This window comes from Theropithecus gelada, chromosome X (assembly GCF_003255815.1).
Source record: "Theropithecus gelada isolate Dixy chromosome X, Tgel_1.0, whole genome shotgun sequence".
Lineage (NCBI taxonomy): Eukaryota > Metazoa > Chordata > Mammalia > Primates > Cercopithecidae > Theropithecus > Theropithecus gelada.
In genome coordinates, this window is record NC_037689.1 from 25,281,285 (window position 1) to 25,301,783 (window position 20,499).

The 20,499-nt window shown below is 45.4% G+C and overlaps 1 protein-coding gene across 1 annotated transcript in view; it reads right to left on the minus strand.

Annotated features, from left to right (window-relative positions):
* PRKX (protein kinase X-linked) overlaps positions 1–20,499 on the minus strand; it is a 109,450-nt gene that overhangs the window by 34,299 nt on the left and 54,652 nt on the right. The window contains exons 3-4 of the mRNA XM_025373286.1: positions 14,149–14,412; positions 2,803–2,922 (exon numbers count right to left, since the gene is read on the minus strand). Coding sequence (XP_025229071.1) covers positions 2,803–2,922; positions 14,149–14,412 — 384 coding nt within the window. The remainder of the gene's footprint in view (positions 1–2,802; positions 2,923–14,148; positions 14,413–20,499) is intronic.

A 20,499-nucleotide genomic window follows, 5' to 3' on the forward strand; every position in this document is an offset into this window, starting at 1 on the left:
AAGGGGTTGGGGGGTGGGGGAGTGGATGGATGAAGGGGTGGGGGGTGGATGGATGAGGGGGTAGGGGAGTGGGTGGGTGGGTGGATGAAGGGGTAGGGGAGTAGGTGGGTGGGCGGATGAAGGGGTGGGGGGGGTGGATGAAGGGGTGGGTGGATGGGTGGATGAAGGGGTGGGGGGGCTGGATGAAGGGGTGGGGGGTAGATGGATGAAGGGGTGGGGGGTAGATGGATGAAGGGGTAGGGGGGTGGGGGGGGGGATGGATGGATAGATGAAGGGGTAGATGGATGGATGGATGGATGGATGAAGGGGTGAGTGGATGGATGGATGAAGGGGTGGGTGGATGGATGAAGGGGTGGATGGATGGATGAAGGGATGGGTGGGTGGATGGATGGATGAAAGGGTGGGTGGATGGATGAATGAAGCGGTGGGTGGATGGATGGATGAAGGGGTGGATGGTCGAATGGATGAAGGGGTGGGTGGATGGATGGATGAAGGGGTGGAGGGGTAGATGGGTGGATGGATGGAAAAGTATATAAACATAGATAAACAGATGGGTAGATGGATGGATGATAAACAATATACATGGATAGGCAGACAATGAAATACAGGTGTTTGTGGGTTCCACTCTCCTCCTGTGGCATCTCAGGCTCCAGTTTTGTGGTGGAGTTCTTTGGCAGTGCTTGTTCAACATCGTTCTGATCCCCAAGCTAGTGTGGGAATTAACGGATTCACTTTCTTCATAAAAGATGGCAGAGATAAGCACATGGGACGATGACCCCTGTCTGCTCCCCAAACAAAAGTCAGTGACTGCCTGGATTTCCTAAGGTGGATGTTAGAATGTCACATGCTCCACACCCCCAGGAACAAGCGCTGGGTCTGGGTGCTCCCGCCAGCAGGATCTGGCTGAGACACGCCTTCCAGGCAGGAGAATGCCTCTCCTCCTTCCCTCCTTTGTTTCCAACTGAAAGGGAAAGTTTCCCAGTAAAAATCTCTGGTCTTGACCCCCTGCAGGGAATCAGCGAGATGTGAGCGAGGATCTGGCTTTTGCGACAACGGAAGGCACTCAGAGGATACGCTGGTGTCTGTCTTTGAGACTCAGGGGCAAGCAGAAAAAAGAAGGAAACAGGAAAAGAGAGAACATAGAAGGCAGAGTGTCGGCTGTGGCAAAGCACGGCAGAGGATCCCCCAACCGGTGTTCTGGGCCCTCGCAGGCTGGGCTTCCTCTCGTCTTCATCCCAGAGAGGACAGCCTTTCGTGCAGAGCCACACAGTGCAACAGTTCCTCTGCACACACGTAGCTCACTCCTTCCTACAGGTTCCTTTCTGGAAAAGTGCCACGCTACTGAGTCGTCTTAGGGAATTAATGGACATGCTGGGTACTAACAACGGAATGAGGATGACGCCCACGTCCTGGGTTTCCAAGTGTTGCATGCTTCCTTTGCGTTTCTGGTCAAGTCATAGTGGAGTTGTCCCAGGCACATGCTAGACTCGAACACTCAATCATGCTGACATCCCAACAAATGACCGACCTCTCTGTTATGTGGTGGCAGGGAGGATGGCACCTCCCCTGACTTCCAAATGTCACCCAACACAGGGATCACAGGCGCTGGAACCAGAGCAACTCCATCTTGAACAGGGGCCGGGTAAAATGAGGCTGAGACCTACTGGGCTGCATTCTCAGATGGTTAAGGCATTCTAAGTCACAGGACGAGATAGGAGGTCGGCACACAAAGACCCTGCTGATAAAACAGGCTGCTACTAAGCTGGCCAAATCCCTCCAAAATCAAGATGGCGACAACAGTGACCTCTGATCGTCCTCACGGCTCATTATACATTAATTATAATGCATTAGGTACTAAAAGACACTCCCGCCAGCACCATGACAGTTTACAAATGCCACGACAACGTCAGGACAGGGCGTTACCCTATATGCTCTGAAAAGGGGAGGAACTCCTCAGCTACAGGACTTGCCCACCCCTTTCCAGGAAAACTCATGAAAAATCCACCCCCTGTTTAGCGTATAGTCAAGAAATAACCATCAAAATAGCCAACCAGCAGCTCTCGGGCCTGCTCTGCCTAAGGAGTAACCATACTTTTATTCTTTTACTGTCTTAATACACTTTCTTTCACTTTATGGACTTTACCCGAATTCTTTCTAGCGAGAGATTCAAGAACCCTGTGTTGGGGTCTGGGTTGGCACCCCTTTCCTGTGCCACAGGTGTGCAGTTTTAGGAGAGAACATATTCTCACCTTCCTCGCCGGCTGTTCACGCAGAAGCCACTCAATTGTATTTGGCTGATTTACCTTGACCCAACCTGTGCCCTCCTGAGCTCTGCAGGTTACTTCAGCAAGGGTCTGTGCAGAAGATTCATTTTTTACTTTAATTTCTGAATTCTTTTTAAGACTGACTAAACACAGAAGTGATAAGGGGGAAAAGAGGAGAGCAAGGAGTTCAATCTGTAGCTAACTGTGAAAACCAACTGAGATAACTCACTACCTTCAGAGCAGCCCAGAACGTTAATTTTATATTTAAGGAAGATATGGATATTTCAATACAAAAATCTCAACGGACATGCATGGGTGGTTCCTTCACAAGTTTAGGTTCTTTGCCTCTTATTCAAACAAGCTCAACTGCTAATTCACATTGCCAACCTCAGCAGGGCAGCAGATGTGTGTGCAGCCACACCGTGTGTCTGTGATACGCACGTACTGTTTTCAAGGTTACAGAAACGCCGAGGGGATGAATGGGTGGGGGAAGGGGGTGGCCTGTAAGATGAAGATTCTCTACGGAGACTCCACTTACCCCGAGAGCATCTCGAATATCAGGATGCCGAGGGCCCACCAGTCCACGGCCCTTCCGTGGCCCTTGCTCTGAATGACTTCCGGGGCCAGGTACTCGGGTGTTCCACAGAGGGTCCAAGTCCTATATAGGCGACAGAGACAGACCCCCACAAAACTCAGTGGTGCTTGGCTAATGCAGTCACCTTAGAAGCTCTGATTGTTACAATAACTTAGTTGAGTAAAACCACCCTCCCTTTACCCTCCTGTGCACACATTTTACTGTGTCAAGACAGTAACATTGTTTTTGCTGATTCCTTTCCATAGTAACATTTCTTAACTGGCTTGGAAATTAAAGAATTGGTTTTATCATCCTTGCTACTGTTGCTGGTACTGTTACCACTGTTACTCAGAAGCAAAAAAAAAAAAAAAAAAACTCAGTTTTTTTGAGTTATTTATACCTGTCTTAGTATAAATCATAAAGAATAAAATTACTTAATTAAAGGAAAAAGAACGAGATCACGCCCTCTGCAGCAGCGTGGATGGACGTAGAGAGGCCATTCTCCTAAGTGGACGCACATATTCTCACTTATACGTGGGAGCTAAACACTGGGTATACACAGACACGGAGACGGGGAAAAACAGACACCGGGCCACTGGAAGGTGAAGGACAGGAGGATGAGGATGGAAAATCTAACTGTCACGTACGATGCTTATTACGTGGGTGACAAAATAATCGGTACACAAAGTGGCATACAGTTTACCCATGTAACAAACCTGCACATGTATCCCTGAACCTAAAAGTTTTTAAAATAAATAAATAAATAAAATTAAGTAAAAAAGAAAATCCTTTATCCCCTCGCCACCCCCCCCCCCCAAAAAAAAAGTGGCAGTGAAAAAGAATAACTCAAGAACTCACTTAGGCCAGGCATGGTGGTTCACACCTATAATCCCAGCACTTTGAGAAGCCAAGGTGGGCAGATCACTTCAGCCAGGAGTTCAAGACCAGCCTGGCCAACGTGGCGAACTCCATCTCTACTAAAAATACAAAATGAGCCGGGCGTGCTGATGTGTGCCTATAGTCCCAGCTACTCGGGAAGCTGAGGCAGGAGAAATGTTTGAACCCAGGAGGCGGAGGTTGCAGTGAGCCGAGAATGTGCCACTGCACTCTACACTCCAGCCTGGGCGACAGAGCAAGACTGTCTCTCAGAAAAGAAAAAAAAAGGTGCAAGAGCAGAGTCTGTACTGTAACTGAGACTGGATGGTTTGCAAAGTTTACATTCGTTCTCTTCGGCTCTTTACACCCCCACCCCCACCCCCCACAAAAATTTTCTTGCCCCCTGGAAACCAGTGTAAAGACAAAAACACACTTCCTCCCCTGCATGCCATTTTCCTTTAAAAGTGCCTGCTTTGTGCTCCAAAAGCAAAGTGGTGGCCTCAAGCAGGAAGCCTGTACTTCTTCCCCTAAGAAAGCTCTGGAATAAAAAACCACTTTCTTTATACCGGACCTCGCCCTTGCTAATTGCACTCTGCAAACGGCGAGCGGCTGAACCTGCATTTTGGTTACAGAAGCATCTGCTAAACAAAGTCAGGGAAAGATAACAAGGACCGCAGCAGAAGCTGGAAGACTCATGGGCTGGACAGGAGCTGAGCATCAGTAATCCCAGAGAGGGGGCCGTGTCTGGGCCACACTCCATTGGCGCTCTACTGCTGGGTAGAATGTCGCTTCGGGCTTTCAGCAATTCAGACCCGTAGCACACCTCCAAGCCACATCCACCCTTCCTGCCAAGGGCTGCCTTGGTGTGTGGAGCCTGTCTGTAGACAGGCAGGAAGAAGAACACCTTCGGAGGGAAAAAATATATAGATGCTTTGCAAAAGACCCTTCCCTTCCACCAGTCAAATCAATAAAAGAAGAAACTCTTATTTTGTAAGTTGAATGTAAAGAGAACAAAAAACAAGTTCCACAGAGTCTGGTAATGTACATGTTTATCCACTCTCAAGTTCTTTGCACAATGTATCAAGCATGTGTAAAGCCTATTTTATACCCAGCACATGTTGCCTGAGTCCGCCCTGTTTACAGTGGTGTGGGCATGTATCTTGGCTTCAGCTCCTCAGCTTCCTGCTTGCAGGAACCCACCCAAAATGTTGTTACTGGTATCTCTCCTTCCCTTCCCCACCACACCTCTGTACCCCACCTCTTTCCAGACAACAGACTTTTCCACATTAATCTGTAAGCCCTCGGGATAACAACAAACTGGCTGCCATCCAAATTTCAAATTCTGTCAGCCATCCATGAAATCAAAGTACCACAAGGTCAGGCATGGTAGTTTACAACTGTAATCCTAGTACTGTGGGAGGTTGAGGCAGGAGGATTGCCTGAGGCTAGGAGTTTCAGACCAGCTTGGGCAACATAGCAAGACCACTCCTTTACAAAAAAAAAAAAAAGCCAGGTGTGCTGAAGTGCACCTGTAGTCTCAGCTAGTCAGGAGGCTGAGATGGGAGGATCACTTGAGCCCAGGGGGTCAAGGCTGCAGGGAGCATGATAGTGCCACTGTATCCCAGCCTGGGCAACAGAGCAAGACACTGTCTCAAAAAAAAAAATACTGCAGGATCTAGCAGATGTAAGTCAGAAAACCAGGAAAGAAGACAAGGAGAGAAATTGAGTCCTCTTCCCACGGAAGAATGTGGAAGGGACTTACTCTCTATCTGCAGGTTAGATCTAACTATGGAACAGAGATCACCACGTGGTCCTGTTAAGTGCTTCTCACTCATTAGAATTAAGTCTACAAATGGAAAGTACAATGCACACTATTTCAGAAACATGCTCTCCCCTGCCCTGCCCTGCCCAGCAGTTGAATCAATTCCAAGTACACCCCGGCTGCTTCGACGCACGACACTTCTATCATTCTGCAAGACGAGTGACTTATTGGCCTGCTAGTTTTGTATTTCCACCTTGCTAGCCCATCCAAAGTGGCCTGAAAGTAGCTAAAAGCCTAGATCTTAGCTGATATGAAGCCCAGGTAGAGGCCACAGGTCATGCTACCGGCATTAGCTGCAACTTCTCCACTTACCTTTTGAAAGATGAGATTCTTTTTGGCTCTGTGTTAGGGAAAGGACACACACCTAAGGCTGTATAAGTTTCCAGGTTCTGACTTGCCTCAGAAAGACTTTGGCCCCATTAGAGTCACTCCTTCCTGCAAAAACCCCAATGCCTCACTAGATGTACAAAGAGACATACGCTGCTATGGAGAGATGTCGACTGCGTGAGTATGAGATGAGACAGTCTGAGTGTTGTGTCGACACCACTGGTCTGGACAGTGAATTATCCACTTCCCTGTTCCTGTCTCCTTTTGCTCACCTGCCTTTTGGGTAGAAGGAAGGTGACACCTGCTGTTCTGTTTTCTCACTGTTCTTAGTTTCACTATGGCCAGGGGGAGGGGAGGGAGGAGGCCACGTTAACGAAGCAGAAACAGAGCTAAGGATAGGATTCTCTGTAAAGTATAGATATCCAATGACTCCTGTGTTCTGAATGCCCACGCGTTCCACCACACCTGCACTGGTTGGACTGTGTACCCCCCAAAGTCCTAAACCCCAGTATTTGTGAGTGGGACCTCATGTGCAAACAGGATCTTTGTAGCTGCAGTCAAGTTAAGAAGAGATCATCCTGGCTTAGGATGGGGAATAATTGCTTAACAGGTACAGGTTCTCTTTTGGGATGACGAAATGTTCTGGAACTAGAGAAAGGTGATGGTTGCACGACACGGTAAATGCAATAGATGCCACTGAATTGTGCACGGCAAGATGGTTCAAATGGGCTGGCTACAGTGGCTCATGCCTGTAATCTCAACGCTTTGGGAGGCCAAGGTGGGAGTATCACTTGAGCCTCAGGGTTCCAGACCAGCCTAGGCAACGTAGCAAGACCCTATCTGTACAAAAATATTTAAAAATTAGCCAGGCATCGTGGCTCACACCTCTAGTCTCAGGTACTCAGGAGGCTGAGAGAGGAGGATTGCTTCAGCCTAGGAGTTTCCAACTCCTAGGTGATCACACCACTGCACTCCAGCTTGGCTGACAGAGAAAGACCCTGTTCTGAAACATTTAAAATGTTAATAAAGATGGTTATGATGGTACATTTTAAGCATATTTTACCACAGTAAAAAGAGAAAAAGAGGTCGGGCATGGTGGTTCATGCCTGTAATCCTAACACTTTGGGAGGCCGAGGCAAGTGGATCACGAGGTCAGGAGTTCAAGACCAGCCTGGCCAAGATGGTGAAACTCCATCTCTACTAAAAACTACAAAACTTAGCTGGGCACGGTGGCAGGCACCTGTAATCCCAGCTACTCAGGAGGTTGGGGCAGGAGAATCGCTTGAACCTGGGTGGCAGAGGTTGCAGTCAGCCGAGATCGTGCCACTGTACTCCAGCCTGGGCAACAGAGTGAGACACTGTCTCAAAAAAAAAAAATAGAAATGGATGACATCTCCAAGCTGAGTTTCAGTCCAGTCCCTCTTACGTCCTAGCAGGTGGCATCACCAGCCTCACTTTCTGTCTCTCCTCACGGCTTTATGACATGGTGAGCATGTCACTCAGCTAACAGGGACATGGTGGGGCTCAGGAGGAAGGACAGCTGATGAGAGCTTTTACACTTGATTACAGATACAAATGCATTTTTTTCCTTTTTATCAGAAAAGTATGAGCCAGTGTTTTGTCTGAGTTTGGTAATGCAGGAAATAGATATTAGCTCAGTACTCATAGTGAAAATACTACATTGCATTTTCTTATAGGATCTGGGGTTACAATGAAAAAGCAGGGTGTGGGATTTTTCATAAAAATGGAAGATTTTGTCATTTTTTTTTTATGGGGACACAATCACAGTTCCTAGAACTGTCTGATGGGAACAAACAGTTGAGAATTTCAGGCCCATGAAGGGAGAAGGTGCATGTCTGCAAGCATGGGACAGCTTCTGACGGCCAGCCCAGGTGCTGGGAGGGGTTTCCTCCATGACAATGGCTCCTAGACACCACTGACCAACCTCGGCACAGTAATACCCACCTCCTAGTATGAACTACAGCAAAGTTCAAGGGAAAGTAGCAACACGACTGCAAATAGACTCGACATCTCAGGCCCTCCTTGGCTTCCGTCAAATACTCAAAGTCAGAAACTAAGGGAAAACGTCTCAAGTAACTAGAAAGACTTTTCCGGTGTTACGAAATATATATAAAACAATTATGTATTTACAAATGTATATGTTTAAATTTGAACTTATAATCTAAACAGTAAATGTGTAACACATACTAATATATAAATTTAAATTTTAAACATATATTTATAAAATTATATATAAAACTGGATAATAATGTATAATTATAGCTACATATAATTTTCTAAATATACTTATATCATAATTTATGAGCATATATAATTATTTGGTAGTCATGTTTATAACTATAAAATTAAATATGTAACATTAAATATAAAATTGTATCCGTTTATTATATATTTAATTGTATTAAATGATTTATTTTTAAATGATTATTTTAACTAAAAATTACATTATATTTATTTAATATATAATTATAATCTGAATATATTAATAAATTAACATATACATGTTATGTTACATTAGTAATAAAGAGATAAATATATTTAAATATATAAATTTAATGTAGGATATATTATGTGCAATTAAATATTACAATTATATAGTTATTTATAATTATATACATAATTATGATTTTATATGTATAATTTTCAATTGTAAAATACACATAGCATAGAATTTTCCATTTTAAGCATTTTTAATTGTATAGTTCAGTGGTGGGAAGTCCGTCGACCTTGGTGTTCAACCCTCCCCACCATCCACTGCTGGAACTTCTTCATCATTCCAAACAGAAACTCCGTCCTCATTAAACGTCATCTCCCCCTACCCTGCACCTCCCCAGCCCCTGGCACCCACCATTCTATTTTCTGTCCCTATAATCTGAAAGAATCTAGGGCCCTCCTACAAGTAGAATCACACAATATGAGACCTTTTTGGTCTGGCTTATTTCATCCAATATCATGTGTTCAAGGTTTATCAACATGTAGAATGTGTCAGAATTATACTCCTTTTCATGGCCAATAATATTCCACTGCACAGACAGAGCTCCTGGCCAATTTTAACCAGTTCACAAAGCAAATGGCCTGGCTCAGGGGTGGGCAAATATTTTGTGTAGAGAGCCAGATGGCAAATATTTTAGGCTTTGTGAATCACAGGGTCTCTGTTACAAATATCCAACTCTGGTACTGTAGCTCAAAAGCCCCCAAAATGTGACTGTGTTCCAATAAAACTTTATTAACAGACACACAGGGGGCTGGATTTAACCTATGCAAGGCTAATTTTTTTGTTTTTGATGTTTTGTAGAGACGAGGTCTTGCTATGTTACCCAGGCTGGGCTTTTTTAAAAAAAAAGTTTTGTCAGATTAAAAGGCCACTGAAGTTCTTTTTGAAAGGGAGTTATCTGTTAGAGATAGGATGAAGTACACCTGCTTTCAAATAACTCAAGAAACAAATGGGCGAAGGAAAAAAAAAAAACAAAGTGGCAAAGCTTTGATAACAATCGAAGCTGGGTGATGGGGCCATAAGGTTTCAACGTGAACTACTCTCTCTACTCGTGTGTGTGTGTGTGTGTGTGTGTGTGTGTGTGTAAGGGGTAAGTAGTAATNAGGGGAGGGGAGGGGAGAAGAGGGGAGGGAGGGAAGGGGAGGGGAGCGGAGAGGAGGGGAGGGAAGGGGAGGGAAGGGGAGGGGAGAGGAGGGGAGGGAGGGGAGGGAGGGGAGGGGAAGAAAGTGGAGGGGAGGGGAGGGGAAGGAAGTGGAGGGGAAGGGAGGGGAGGGGAGGGAAGTGGAGGGGAAGGGATGGGAGGGGAGGGGAGGGGAGAAGAGGAGGGGAAGGGAAGGAACTGGAGGGAATGGGAGGGGAGGGAGAAGAAGGGAGGAAGGAAGGGAGGGAGGGAGAAAGGAAGGAAGGGAGGGAGAGGCTGAGTACCATAGCTCCCGCCTGTAATCCCAAAACTTTGGGAGGCCAAGGTTGGAGGATTGCTTCAGCTTAGGAGTTCAAGACCGGCCCTGGTAACATAGTGAAACCCTGTCTCTACAAAAAATCAAAAAATTAGCCAGGCATGGTGATGCAAGCCTGTAGCCTCAGCTACTTGGGAGGCTGAGAGATGGAAGGAATGCTTGAGCCTGGGAGTTCGAGGCTGTGGTGAGCCATGGTCGCACTACTGCACTCCAGCCTGGGTGACACAGTGAGACCTTGTCTCAAAAAAGAAACAAAAAACAAAGAAAGAAATTCGTGTCGTGAATAGAATACATTACAACATGCTTAAGTATGTTTTTACCCCATGCTATAAGAGAAAAATGAGAAACGTACTTCTTTCTGGGATATGTTCAAAAATGTTATTCAAGGCCGGGCGCAGTGGTTCACGCCTGTAATCCCAATGCTTTGGAAGGTCAAGGCAGGTGGATACTTGAGGCCAGCTGACCAAGACCAGCCTGGGCAACGTGGTGCAACCAGGTCTCTACTAAAAATACAAAAATTAGCCAGGCGTGGTGGTACATGCCTGTAATCCCAGCTACTTGGGAGGCTGAAATGGGAGGATCGCTTGAGCCCAGGAGGCTGAGGTTGCATGAGCCAAGATCCCACCACTGCACTCCAGCCTGGGTGACAGAGTAAGACCCTGTCTTAAAAAAAAAAAAAAAGGTTATTCAAGATGGGGCCTCCCTGTTTAGTTCCATCTATTCTGTAGTGGTCTACGATACAGTGGTGAATTTAAGTTTTATTCAAAAGGCACATGTACTGTTTGAATCCTGAATCAGAGGCAGGGCCATGTACCTGCCCCCATGCACACAATTTCCCTGGGGTTGGGCCAGAAGAGAGATGCTTCATTACAAAGAGGGTCAAAAAAAACAAGGAGAAAAGAGTACCCACAAAAAAAAAAAGTTTCCAGAAGCTACACTACCCATACAGAGGAAGATGCAGTTCTTTGCAAAAGCAATCTATCAAGATGGTAATGAGGCATTTTCTAAGATTTTCACATGTTCATTAAGTACAATAATCGCTGCATGTTATATACTAAACTATCTTCGTCCATTTAAATAGACATCATGAATTAACTGGACAGTAACATGGTTTGTCAAACTTATAAACAAGTGAATATATGAAATATTTTATCTCTGGTTTGTTTGAATTAGACTTGCAAATGACTTTAAACGAATTTACTAATATACCGTGTGCTGCCAAGAGAGGGCAGCACGGATGCTGTAAATCAGTATTTTTAAAAATCCTGTCTTTCCTATTCCATGTAAAATGCACCTAATTTCCATGCGTCTTATTTTTGGAAATGTAATACAAGAAATACCACAGGGGGAAATCAGATTGAATTTAAATGCATCATAAAATTTCCCTAGGAGAGCCCTTTTCTAAAAGCCGCCAGAGAAGAGAGTCATTTAGTGTAAAACTGCCCCCGCATCAAGTTTCTCAAAAACGCAGACGGTTTTACAATGTTAAGAGTATAATTAGTGTAATTATCACCTTACCCAACCCCACCACATCAAAGAATATGGAAATATAAGATGTATTTTCTAGGCTTGCCTGACCAAGACAGAAGCCGATAGCCATGTGCCATCCTGGGTATTTGAAATGTAGCTTGTCTACCGAGGAACTGATGTCATTATCTAATTCTACCTTAATTAATTTAATCTAATTGAAAAACCAACACTCAGTGGAGTTACCAACAATCTTTCTGAGGATTTTTCAGCAGCTTGGGCATGTGAATTTACTTTTTATGACTGTTGATTTTATAAATGTAAATTAAACATCCATTGGGAACTAAGCTATGAGGCCTCCGAGGCATAAGAACCATACAATGGACTTTAAGGACTTGGGGGAAAGGGTGGGAGGTGGGTGACAGATAAAAGACTCCATTCTGGGGCCGGGTGTGGTGGCTCACCCCTGTAATCCCAACACTTTGGGAGGCCAAGGCGGGCAGATCACAAGGTCAGGAGATCGAGGCCATCCTGGCTAACACGGTGAAACCCCATCTCTACTAAAAAGACAAAAAGTTAGCCGGGCGTTGTGGCGGGCGCCTGTAGTCCCAGCTACTCGGGAGGCTGAGGCAGGAGAATGGCGTGAACCCGGGAGGCGGAGCTTGCAGTGGGCGGAGATCGCGCCACTGCACTCCAGCCTGGGCGACAGAGTGGGACTCCGTCTCAAAAACAAACAAACAAACAAACAAAAAAGGATAACTGTTTTCTCCTCAATGGAGTATGTGTGTGTGGAAACATACCTATATATAATTGTTCCAGGCTGAAATGTATCCCTTAAACCTTACATGCTGCAGTCCTAACCCCCAGAACTTCAGAATGTGACTATATGGGAAAGAGCGTCTTTAAAGAGGTCATTAAGGTAAAATGAGGTCACTAGGGCGGGTCCTGATCCAACAGGACTGGTGTCCTCATAAGAAGAGGAGACAAGGATACAGACATGCACAGAGAGACGATCCTGTGAGGACACAGGGAGAAGACGGCATCTCCAAGCCAAGGAGAGAGGCCTCAGGAGGAACCAGCCCTGCCCACATCTGGATCTCAGGCCTCAGCCTCCATGACAGTGAGAGGAAAAGGTCTATTCTTTAATGCCCAGTGTGTGGTCTTTTGTCATGACAGACTGGTTAAATGAATGCAATCATGGAAAAAAAATACATATACATGTATTATCAACTGAATGTGTGTGTTCCCCCCAAAATTCCTACGTTGAAATCATCACCACCGAAGTGATAGCGTTAGGAGGTGGGGCCTTTGGGAGATGATGAGATCACGAAGGTGGAGTCTCACGAATGGGATGAGTGCCCTTACAAAAGGGGCCCCAGAGAGCCCCCTCGCCCCTTCCACCATGTGAGGACACAGCAAGAAGGCGCTGTCTATGAACCAGGAAACAGGTTCCCTCCAGGTACACAATCTGTCGCATCTTGATCTCGGACTTCCAGCCTCCAGAGCTGTGAGCCATGAATGTCTGCTGTTGAGGCTGCCCAGTCTATGAGCGTACGTTAGTGCAGCCCACACTGGCTGAGACAACATGTGATGGTTCGTTTCATGTGCTGCTGGGCCGTGGGGTCCCCAGATGTTTGTTCAAACGTTGTTTCGGGGTGTGTCTGTGAGTGCGTTTCCAGAAAAGAAACACATATAATATCATACATATGATATAGTATGATATAGGTATACTATATAATATATAATATAGTATAATACATAGTATAGTATAGTAATATATACTATATATAATACATAGTATGTGTAATATACAATATGTACAATATGTACTATATAGAGTACAGTAATATGTATGATATGACACAGGAATGTTATATATTATATAGTATAATATATAGTATACCTATATGATACTATCATAGTCATAGTATACTATATTATAGTATAATATATACTATACATATATATAATACTATATCATATGTACATAAAATATACTATGTTATATAAAATAATATAGTGTTAGATATATTTCTATTTAATATACATACACAGTGGAAATATATATATACATAATAGAAATATAGATACCAGAAAAAAGTAAGTGCGTGTGTGTGTGAGCAGGTGTGTGTGGAATATGCAATTTGGATTTTTTTGGTTTTTTTTGAGACAGGATCTTGCTCTTTCACCCAGGCTGGAGTGCAGTGGTATAATCACAGCTCACTGCAGCCTCAACTTCCGGGGCTCAAATGATCCTCCAACATCAGCCTCCCAAGTAGCTTGGACTACAGAGATCCACCACCATAATCAACTTTATATATATATATATATATATATATATATATATATATATATATATCTGTAGAGATGGGGTCTCGCTATGTTGTCCAGACTGGTCTCAAACTCCTGGGCTCAAATGATTCTTCCACCTCAGCATCCCAAAGCTCTGGGATTACAGGTGTGAGCCACGGCACCTGGCATTTAATTTCAAGAGATATTGTATCCTATTCGGTGCAGATCTATTTTATAGTCAGGGCAATTCAAACTTGGATATGACTTATTTCCTCATCATTTCGGGTCAACAGTGGAAATGTGGTGTCCGATTTCCTCCACGGTGCGGGTGAGGGAGAGCGACTTCCTGCCCACCGGCTCTTGGCCAGCAATGGCAGCCCACTTAAAATGAGCTGCAGCTCAGCCTGGCTCTCTCATCCCTGGCTGCAAGTGTCTCCCACACATGAGAGTTACACTCTGGTTCCCAGTCTTCCCCTGCCTGACCTGCCACAACTACCACAATCTTTGTCATTGCCAAGCAGCGTAGATCCCGTCTGAGCTCACGTTCCTCTTACCTGTCTACCAGCTTCTTGGCGAACCCAAAGTCCGTGAGCTTGATGTGGCCATCCCTATCCAGCAGGATGTTCTCCGGCTTCAAGTCTCTGTAGACGATCTCCTTGGAGTGCAGGTACTCGATGGCACAGATGATCTCCGCAGAGTAGAAGAGCCCCGTGGTGCTGGAGAAGCGCCCCCGGTTGCGCAGGTAGCTGAAGAGCTCCCCGCCCGGCACGTACTCCATGAGCATGTAGAGGAAGCGCTCGTCATGCCACGTCCAGAACCTGCGGGGACAGCACACGCTCAGGGCCCTGCCAGGGCAAGGCAGGGGGTACGCCGTCAGCTAGGTGTCAGCACATGCTCAGGCCCCGCCAGGGCAGGGCGGCGATATGATGTCAGCTAGGTGTTGGCGTATAGATGCAGCTAGATGCCAAAATGTGTGTACAGACAGATGGCAATAGCCAGGGACAGATGTCGGGACATGGAGCACACAGATATCAGCACATGGGTAAAGACGGATGCTAACATATGGGTACAGATAGGTGTTCAAATGCACATACACACAGATGTTACGATGTGCTTAGAGACAGATGTTAGGATATGGTGTACATCGGGGCTGACATATGGGTGTAAACAGTGTTACCATATGGTATTAAATATGGATATAGATATACGTTAGCATATAGGTGTAGAAATATGCTAATACGTAGTTATAGATAGATGTTAGGATATGGATGTACACAGATATTACAACATGGATATAGAGAAATGTTGGAATACGGGTGTAGACAGGTGTTAATATGTAGGTACAGATGTTAGGATATGGGTGTAGGCAGATGTTAGAATACGGATAGAGATCAATGTTACAATATAGGTGAAGACAGATGGTATCTATACGTATAGATGTTACAGTATGGGTGTAGATGGATGTTAGGATACGGGTGTAGACAGAGGTTCATATATGGACATAGATGTTGGAAGATGGGTGTAGGGAGATGTTAACATATAGGAAGAGACAGATGTTATAATATGGGTGTAGGTGGATGCTAGGATATGGGTGTAGACAGATGTTAATATACACATAAAGACCGATATTAGACTATGAACGTCGATAGATATTAACAGAGGTATAGAGAGACGTTAGGATATGGGCGGAGGCGGATGTAGACTGGTGTTGCTCTGTGGGTGTAGACAGATTAGGATATGGGTGGAGGTAGATGTTAATATGTAGGTGTAGATAGATGCTAACATATGTGATAGATGCTAAGGTGTGCGTACAGACAGATGTTAGGATCTGCGTGTGTGTAGATGTGACTCTGGGTATAGACAGGCGCTAAGGTCTGCATATAGAAAGGTGTAATCCATCAGTATAGGTAGATGCTAAGACGTGTGTAGGTGTTAAGAGGTGTATCATCAGATATTGGGAGAAGCATATAGATGGATATTAAAGTACAAGTTCCATAGATGTTACATAGATGTTGTCTTACTGCATTCTGGCTGCTATCACAAAAACACCATATACTAAGGGGCCTTACAAATAAGAACAATGTATTCCCCTCAGTTCTGAAGGCTGGACGTCCGAGGTCAGGGCACCTGCTGATGAACTGCGTGGTAAGGGCTCATTCCTGAGGGAAGGGCCCTTGTCGCTGTGTCCTCCCACGGACCCAGGGGAAAATGGGGAAACAGGCTCCCTCGGACCCCTTCACCGAGGGCACTGGTCCCGTTCAGTGGCTTCACCCTCACGATCTAATCGCTTCCCCCAACGCTCCACCTTTTAATTCCATAGCTCTGGGGGTTACTGTCTCAGTATATGAATTTGGAAGGGATGCATTCAGACAACAGCAGAGGTTAACATATGTGTATCCTGGGACATGGGTAAAGTTCTCACTGTCTTGGGATGAATGAAGAGTAAATATCACGGTCTCATAATAAACCAGCCAACAGTGTGCTATGGGCTGAACTGTGTCCTCCCAATATCCACCTGTTGAAGTCCAAATTCTCAAGACCTCAGAATGTGACTGTATTTGGAGACAGGGCATATAAACAGATGATTAAGGTAAAATGTGGTCACTAGAATGGGCCCAATTCCAACAGGACTGGAGTCCAAAGAAGAGGAGATGAGGACACAGACATGCACAGAGGGACAACCACGTGAGGACACAGAGAGAAGACGGCGTCTAGAAGTGTATGAGAGAGGGCTCAGGAGGCACTGGCCCTGTTAACACGTTCTTCTCAAAATTCTAGCTTCGAGAATTATAAAACAATAAATCAGTGTTTTATCTACCCCGTCTATGCTACTTTGTTATGGCAGCGCTAACTAACTACAACACACACATCTTCAGAGATCACACCTGATTCAGTAATCTGGAACTATCATTAAGCCTGAGAATTAACAATAAACTAGCAGACTGCATCCCAAACCTGCTGGGAAAAAGTAGCCCTTTTAAAAAGCCCCAAATGAAGTCTTTCGAAGCACTTGCTTGTGGGAGCTTGCCTGAGGTTCTTCTCCTTACAAAGGTGTTGATTAATGGAAGAAAACGCAGCAATGAGAAATTAAGGAAGGTGGCGGTAGGGATGAAAGAAGGAACAGAAGATACTGAGGTGCGTCTGTGCATTCAACATCTCAGCGCAAATATAAATACAGTTTGGAGAGATATGCACTGATAATGAAAGAACGCTTTCACCTAAAGATGCGGGAGGATGGGGAATGAGGCAAGATTTGGAACTAAGGGCTTTGGGATTTTTGTTTGTTTTTGAGACAGAGTTTTGCTCTAGTTGCCCAGGCTGCAGTGCAATGGTGCAATCTCAGCTCACTGAAACCTCTGCCTCCTGCGTGCAAGCGATTCTCCTGCCTCAGCCTCCCAAGTAGTTGGGATTACAGGCACCCACCACCACGCCCAGCTAATTTTTGTATTTTTAGTAGAGATGGGGTTTCACCATGTTGGCCAGGTTGGTCTCGAACTCCTGACCTCAGGTGATCCACCCGCCTCGGCCTCCAAAAGTGCTGGGATTACAGGTGTGAGCCACCGTGCCCGGTCTGTCTGTTTTTGAAACAGGTTCTTATTCTGTCTGCCCGGCTGGAGTGCAGTGGTGCAGTCATGGCTCATGCAGCCTCAACTTCCCGGGCTCAAGCAATCCTCCCACCTCAACCTCCCAAGTAGCTAGGACTACAGGTGCATGCCACCACGCCTGGCTAATTTTTATGACTATTATTTTTAGAGACGGGGTCTCACTGTGTTGCCCAGGCTGGTCTTGAACTCCAGGGCTCAAGCAATCCTCCTGCCTCGTCCTCCCAAAGTGCTGGGATTACAAACGTGAGCCACTGTACCTGACCTGGGCTTTGTTTTTGGAGAGGACTCAGAAGACACCAGCATGCCCGTGTTTCCATGAGCACATGAGCCTTCACCAGTAGAAGGCACCCAGTAGAATCAGGAGCATAAAGGTCCTCAACCATAACCAGGACCCGTGCCAGTTATGTCTCATCTGATCATGATGCTATCACAGATGCTCCCCTGCAAGCTCATTCTAATGAGCTGCACCCGCTGGTGTACAAAGAAAACAAAATGATGCCCAGGAAACCTTCCCTGAGGACAGGGAAGGATGCTCAAGGTCGACCGGATGGTCTTGTCTGCTAGTACGGGCCATTCCACCAAAACAATGTAGAATGAAGGCAAGGACATGCGAGAGAGCTTGCAATGACACAGAGATTAATGCTAAGAAAAATCATAGGCTGGGCACGGAGGCTCAATGCCCGTCATCCCAGCACTTTGGGAAGCCGAGGCAGGAGGATCACTTGAGGCCAGGGGTTCGAAAGCAGCATGAGCAACACAGCAAGATCCCATCTCTACAATAAAAGAATCAGCCAGGCATGGTGGCATCCAAGCAATTCAGGAGGCTGAGGTGGGAGGATCCCTTGAGCCCAGGAATTAGAGGCTGCAGTGAGCTATGATCACACCACTGCACTCCAACCTGGGTGACAGAGCGAGACCCCATTTCTAAAAGGAAAAAAAAATAGACAACATGCTACTGTGAGTTTTAAACGAACATTTATTTGACTAATCACAATGTTTTTATGTATTGGCAAAAATATAGGCCTCTTATAAAAAAGGCTCTTACCTAATGCACTTTTAAATTTGCAGATTCCGCAACAATGCTGGAGTTGGGGGACTAATGACGCTGGAGTGTGGAGGACCCACAAATACAGGTTGTAGGAATGCCTTCCTCTCTGCACCTTGCTGCTGGATTCCTGCCCCTTAGCAGCTGGGTTGCTGAAGGGAGCTCAGGAAGCCAGGGTTAGAAATTTCTTTTTTCTTTTTCCTCAGTTACTAAAGGCTGTGCACCTGTGGCCCACCTCTCCATTCACTTCCTACAGCTCAGCAAGTTCAAAATGTGTGGTCTTGAGGCATAAAGGGAAGCAGGGAGAGTACATGAGGAGGGAGAAGTATTGTGATGGAGCGGTTTTTTGTTGTTGTTGTTGTTGTTTGAGACAGAGTCTTGCTCTGTCGCCCAGGCTTGGAGTGCAATAGCACAATTTTGGCTCACTGCAACCTCCGTCTCCGGGTTCAAGTGATTCTCCTGCCTCAGCCTCCCGAGTAGCTGGGATTACAGGCGCATGCCATCGTGACTGGCTAATTTTGGTATGTAGTGACTGTTTTCTAGAGCAATCTGTTGGAGTTGTAAAAGACCTGCCACATACCCACATTCTTTCCATCTTATCGCTGACATCTCAAGTCATTTTCTCCTAGCTAAATGCCCTATTTTTCTGCTTTGCACCACTGTTGGGCAAGAGTGTTCCTCTCAGTACTATTTCATGATTAAGTGCACAGTATCTCAAATGCATGACAGTCAAACTGTATTTTTGTGGATGAGCTTCGAAGACAACCACGATTTCACTGTTCTGGTGGTGAAATATTTTCCAAGGTCCAAATACTATGGTACTAATGAACTTTTGCAATAAACTTGTGTGTCAGCTGGTGACTTTCTAAATTTCTTCAGGGCACAAGGTGGAAGGAAAATGTAGCTACAACTGACCAGCCAAGGTGTGATACTGAAGATCTGGGGGTAACACTGAGCTCTTGAAAATACCATAAACGGTCAAAGCAATAGCAAGACCACTGTCTACAACTGTTAATTTGGTTGAAGAGAATATATATGGCTCTATTTCCCTATGGCTCAAGTATGCAAGAAAAAGATGGATGCATGCCTACACACACACACACACACACACACACACACACACAAAACTCTCTCTCCCTCTCTCTCTCCTGTCAATTAGTTTGCAGCACATTCTTTGGATATATCCTGTATCCTCCCCCATCCACCCCACTCTGGGATAATAATCTGCACAGATCCTCTTAAGAACAATGCATCACCTTGTCACAATGTAGCAGCAGGTCACCCTTTAGGAGCATCAGAGATAATTAACCATAGTGGGAGATTAGAAGGATTTGGGTAGGTTAGAAGGGAGGAATGAAAGAACTTTCAGGATTAAGCAGGCATGTAGAATATGCAAGCCCTGACAATACAAAGATCTCAGGTTCGGTCACCTGGCTTGCAGGGGAAGTTGCAATTTCAACCACGGGTAGGATGATCTGTAGAGGAAGAGAGTTAGGGCTTTGTATCAAATGAGAAGAGGAGGGAAGGGAAGAGGGGAGGAGGGGAGTGGAGAAGAGGTAAGGGGAGGAGGAGGGAAAGCAGGGGAGAAAAAGTTACTGCATGAGTGGGGAAAACTACTGAGATGTGTAAGGTTGTATGAAAATATATTTGTTCCACAAGTGTCTCGGTAAAATCAACATCAACAAACTACAAGATTTAACAAAGTCATCTAATCAGTATATATGAAGTGAACACACCATTTTTGCCTATACACTAATGCGGGATCACCGTTCAGTATCTTTAAGAAGTAACAGTTTATAAAGAGAGGTAGCCAAGTAAGAACATATTCCTATAAGGAAAAAAAATCTAGAAAACTGGGATTCCCTTGCCCTTCCCCAAATCAATAAGATTAAGTAAATATTAGAAGAAAAAAAAAGTTCTCTGAGACATCCTTCCTTCAAATCTTCCTTCAAATCAGTAAGACTTTGCAGACAAGTGTGGTGGCTCACACCTGTAATCCCAGCACTTTGGGAGGCTGAGGCAGGAGGATCACTTGAGACCAAGAGTTTGAGACTAGCCTGGGCAACATAGGGAGACTCTGTCTCTGGAAAAAATTAAAAAGATAAGGCAGGTGTGGTTTGTGCACGCCTGTAGTCCCAGGTACTCAAGAGGCTGAGGTGGGAGGACAGCCTGAGCCCAGGAGTTGAAGGCTGCAGTGAGCTATGACTGAACCTCTGCACTCCAGCCTCAGTGACAGAGCGAGACCTTATCTGGGA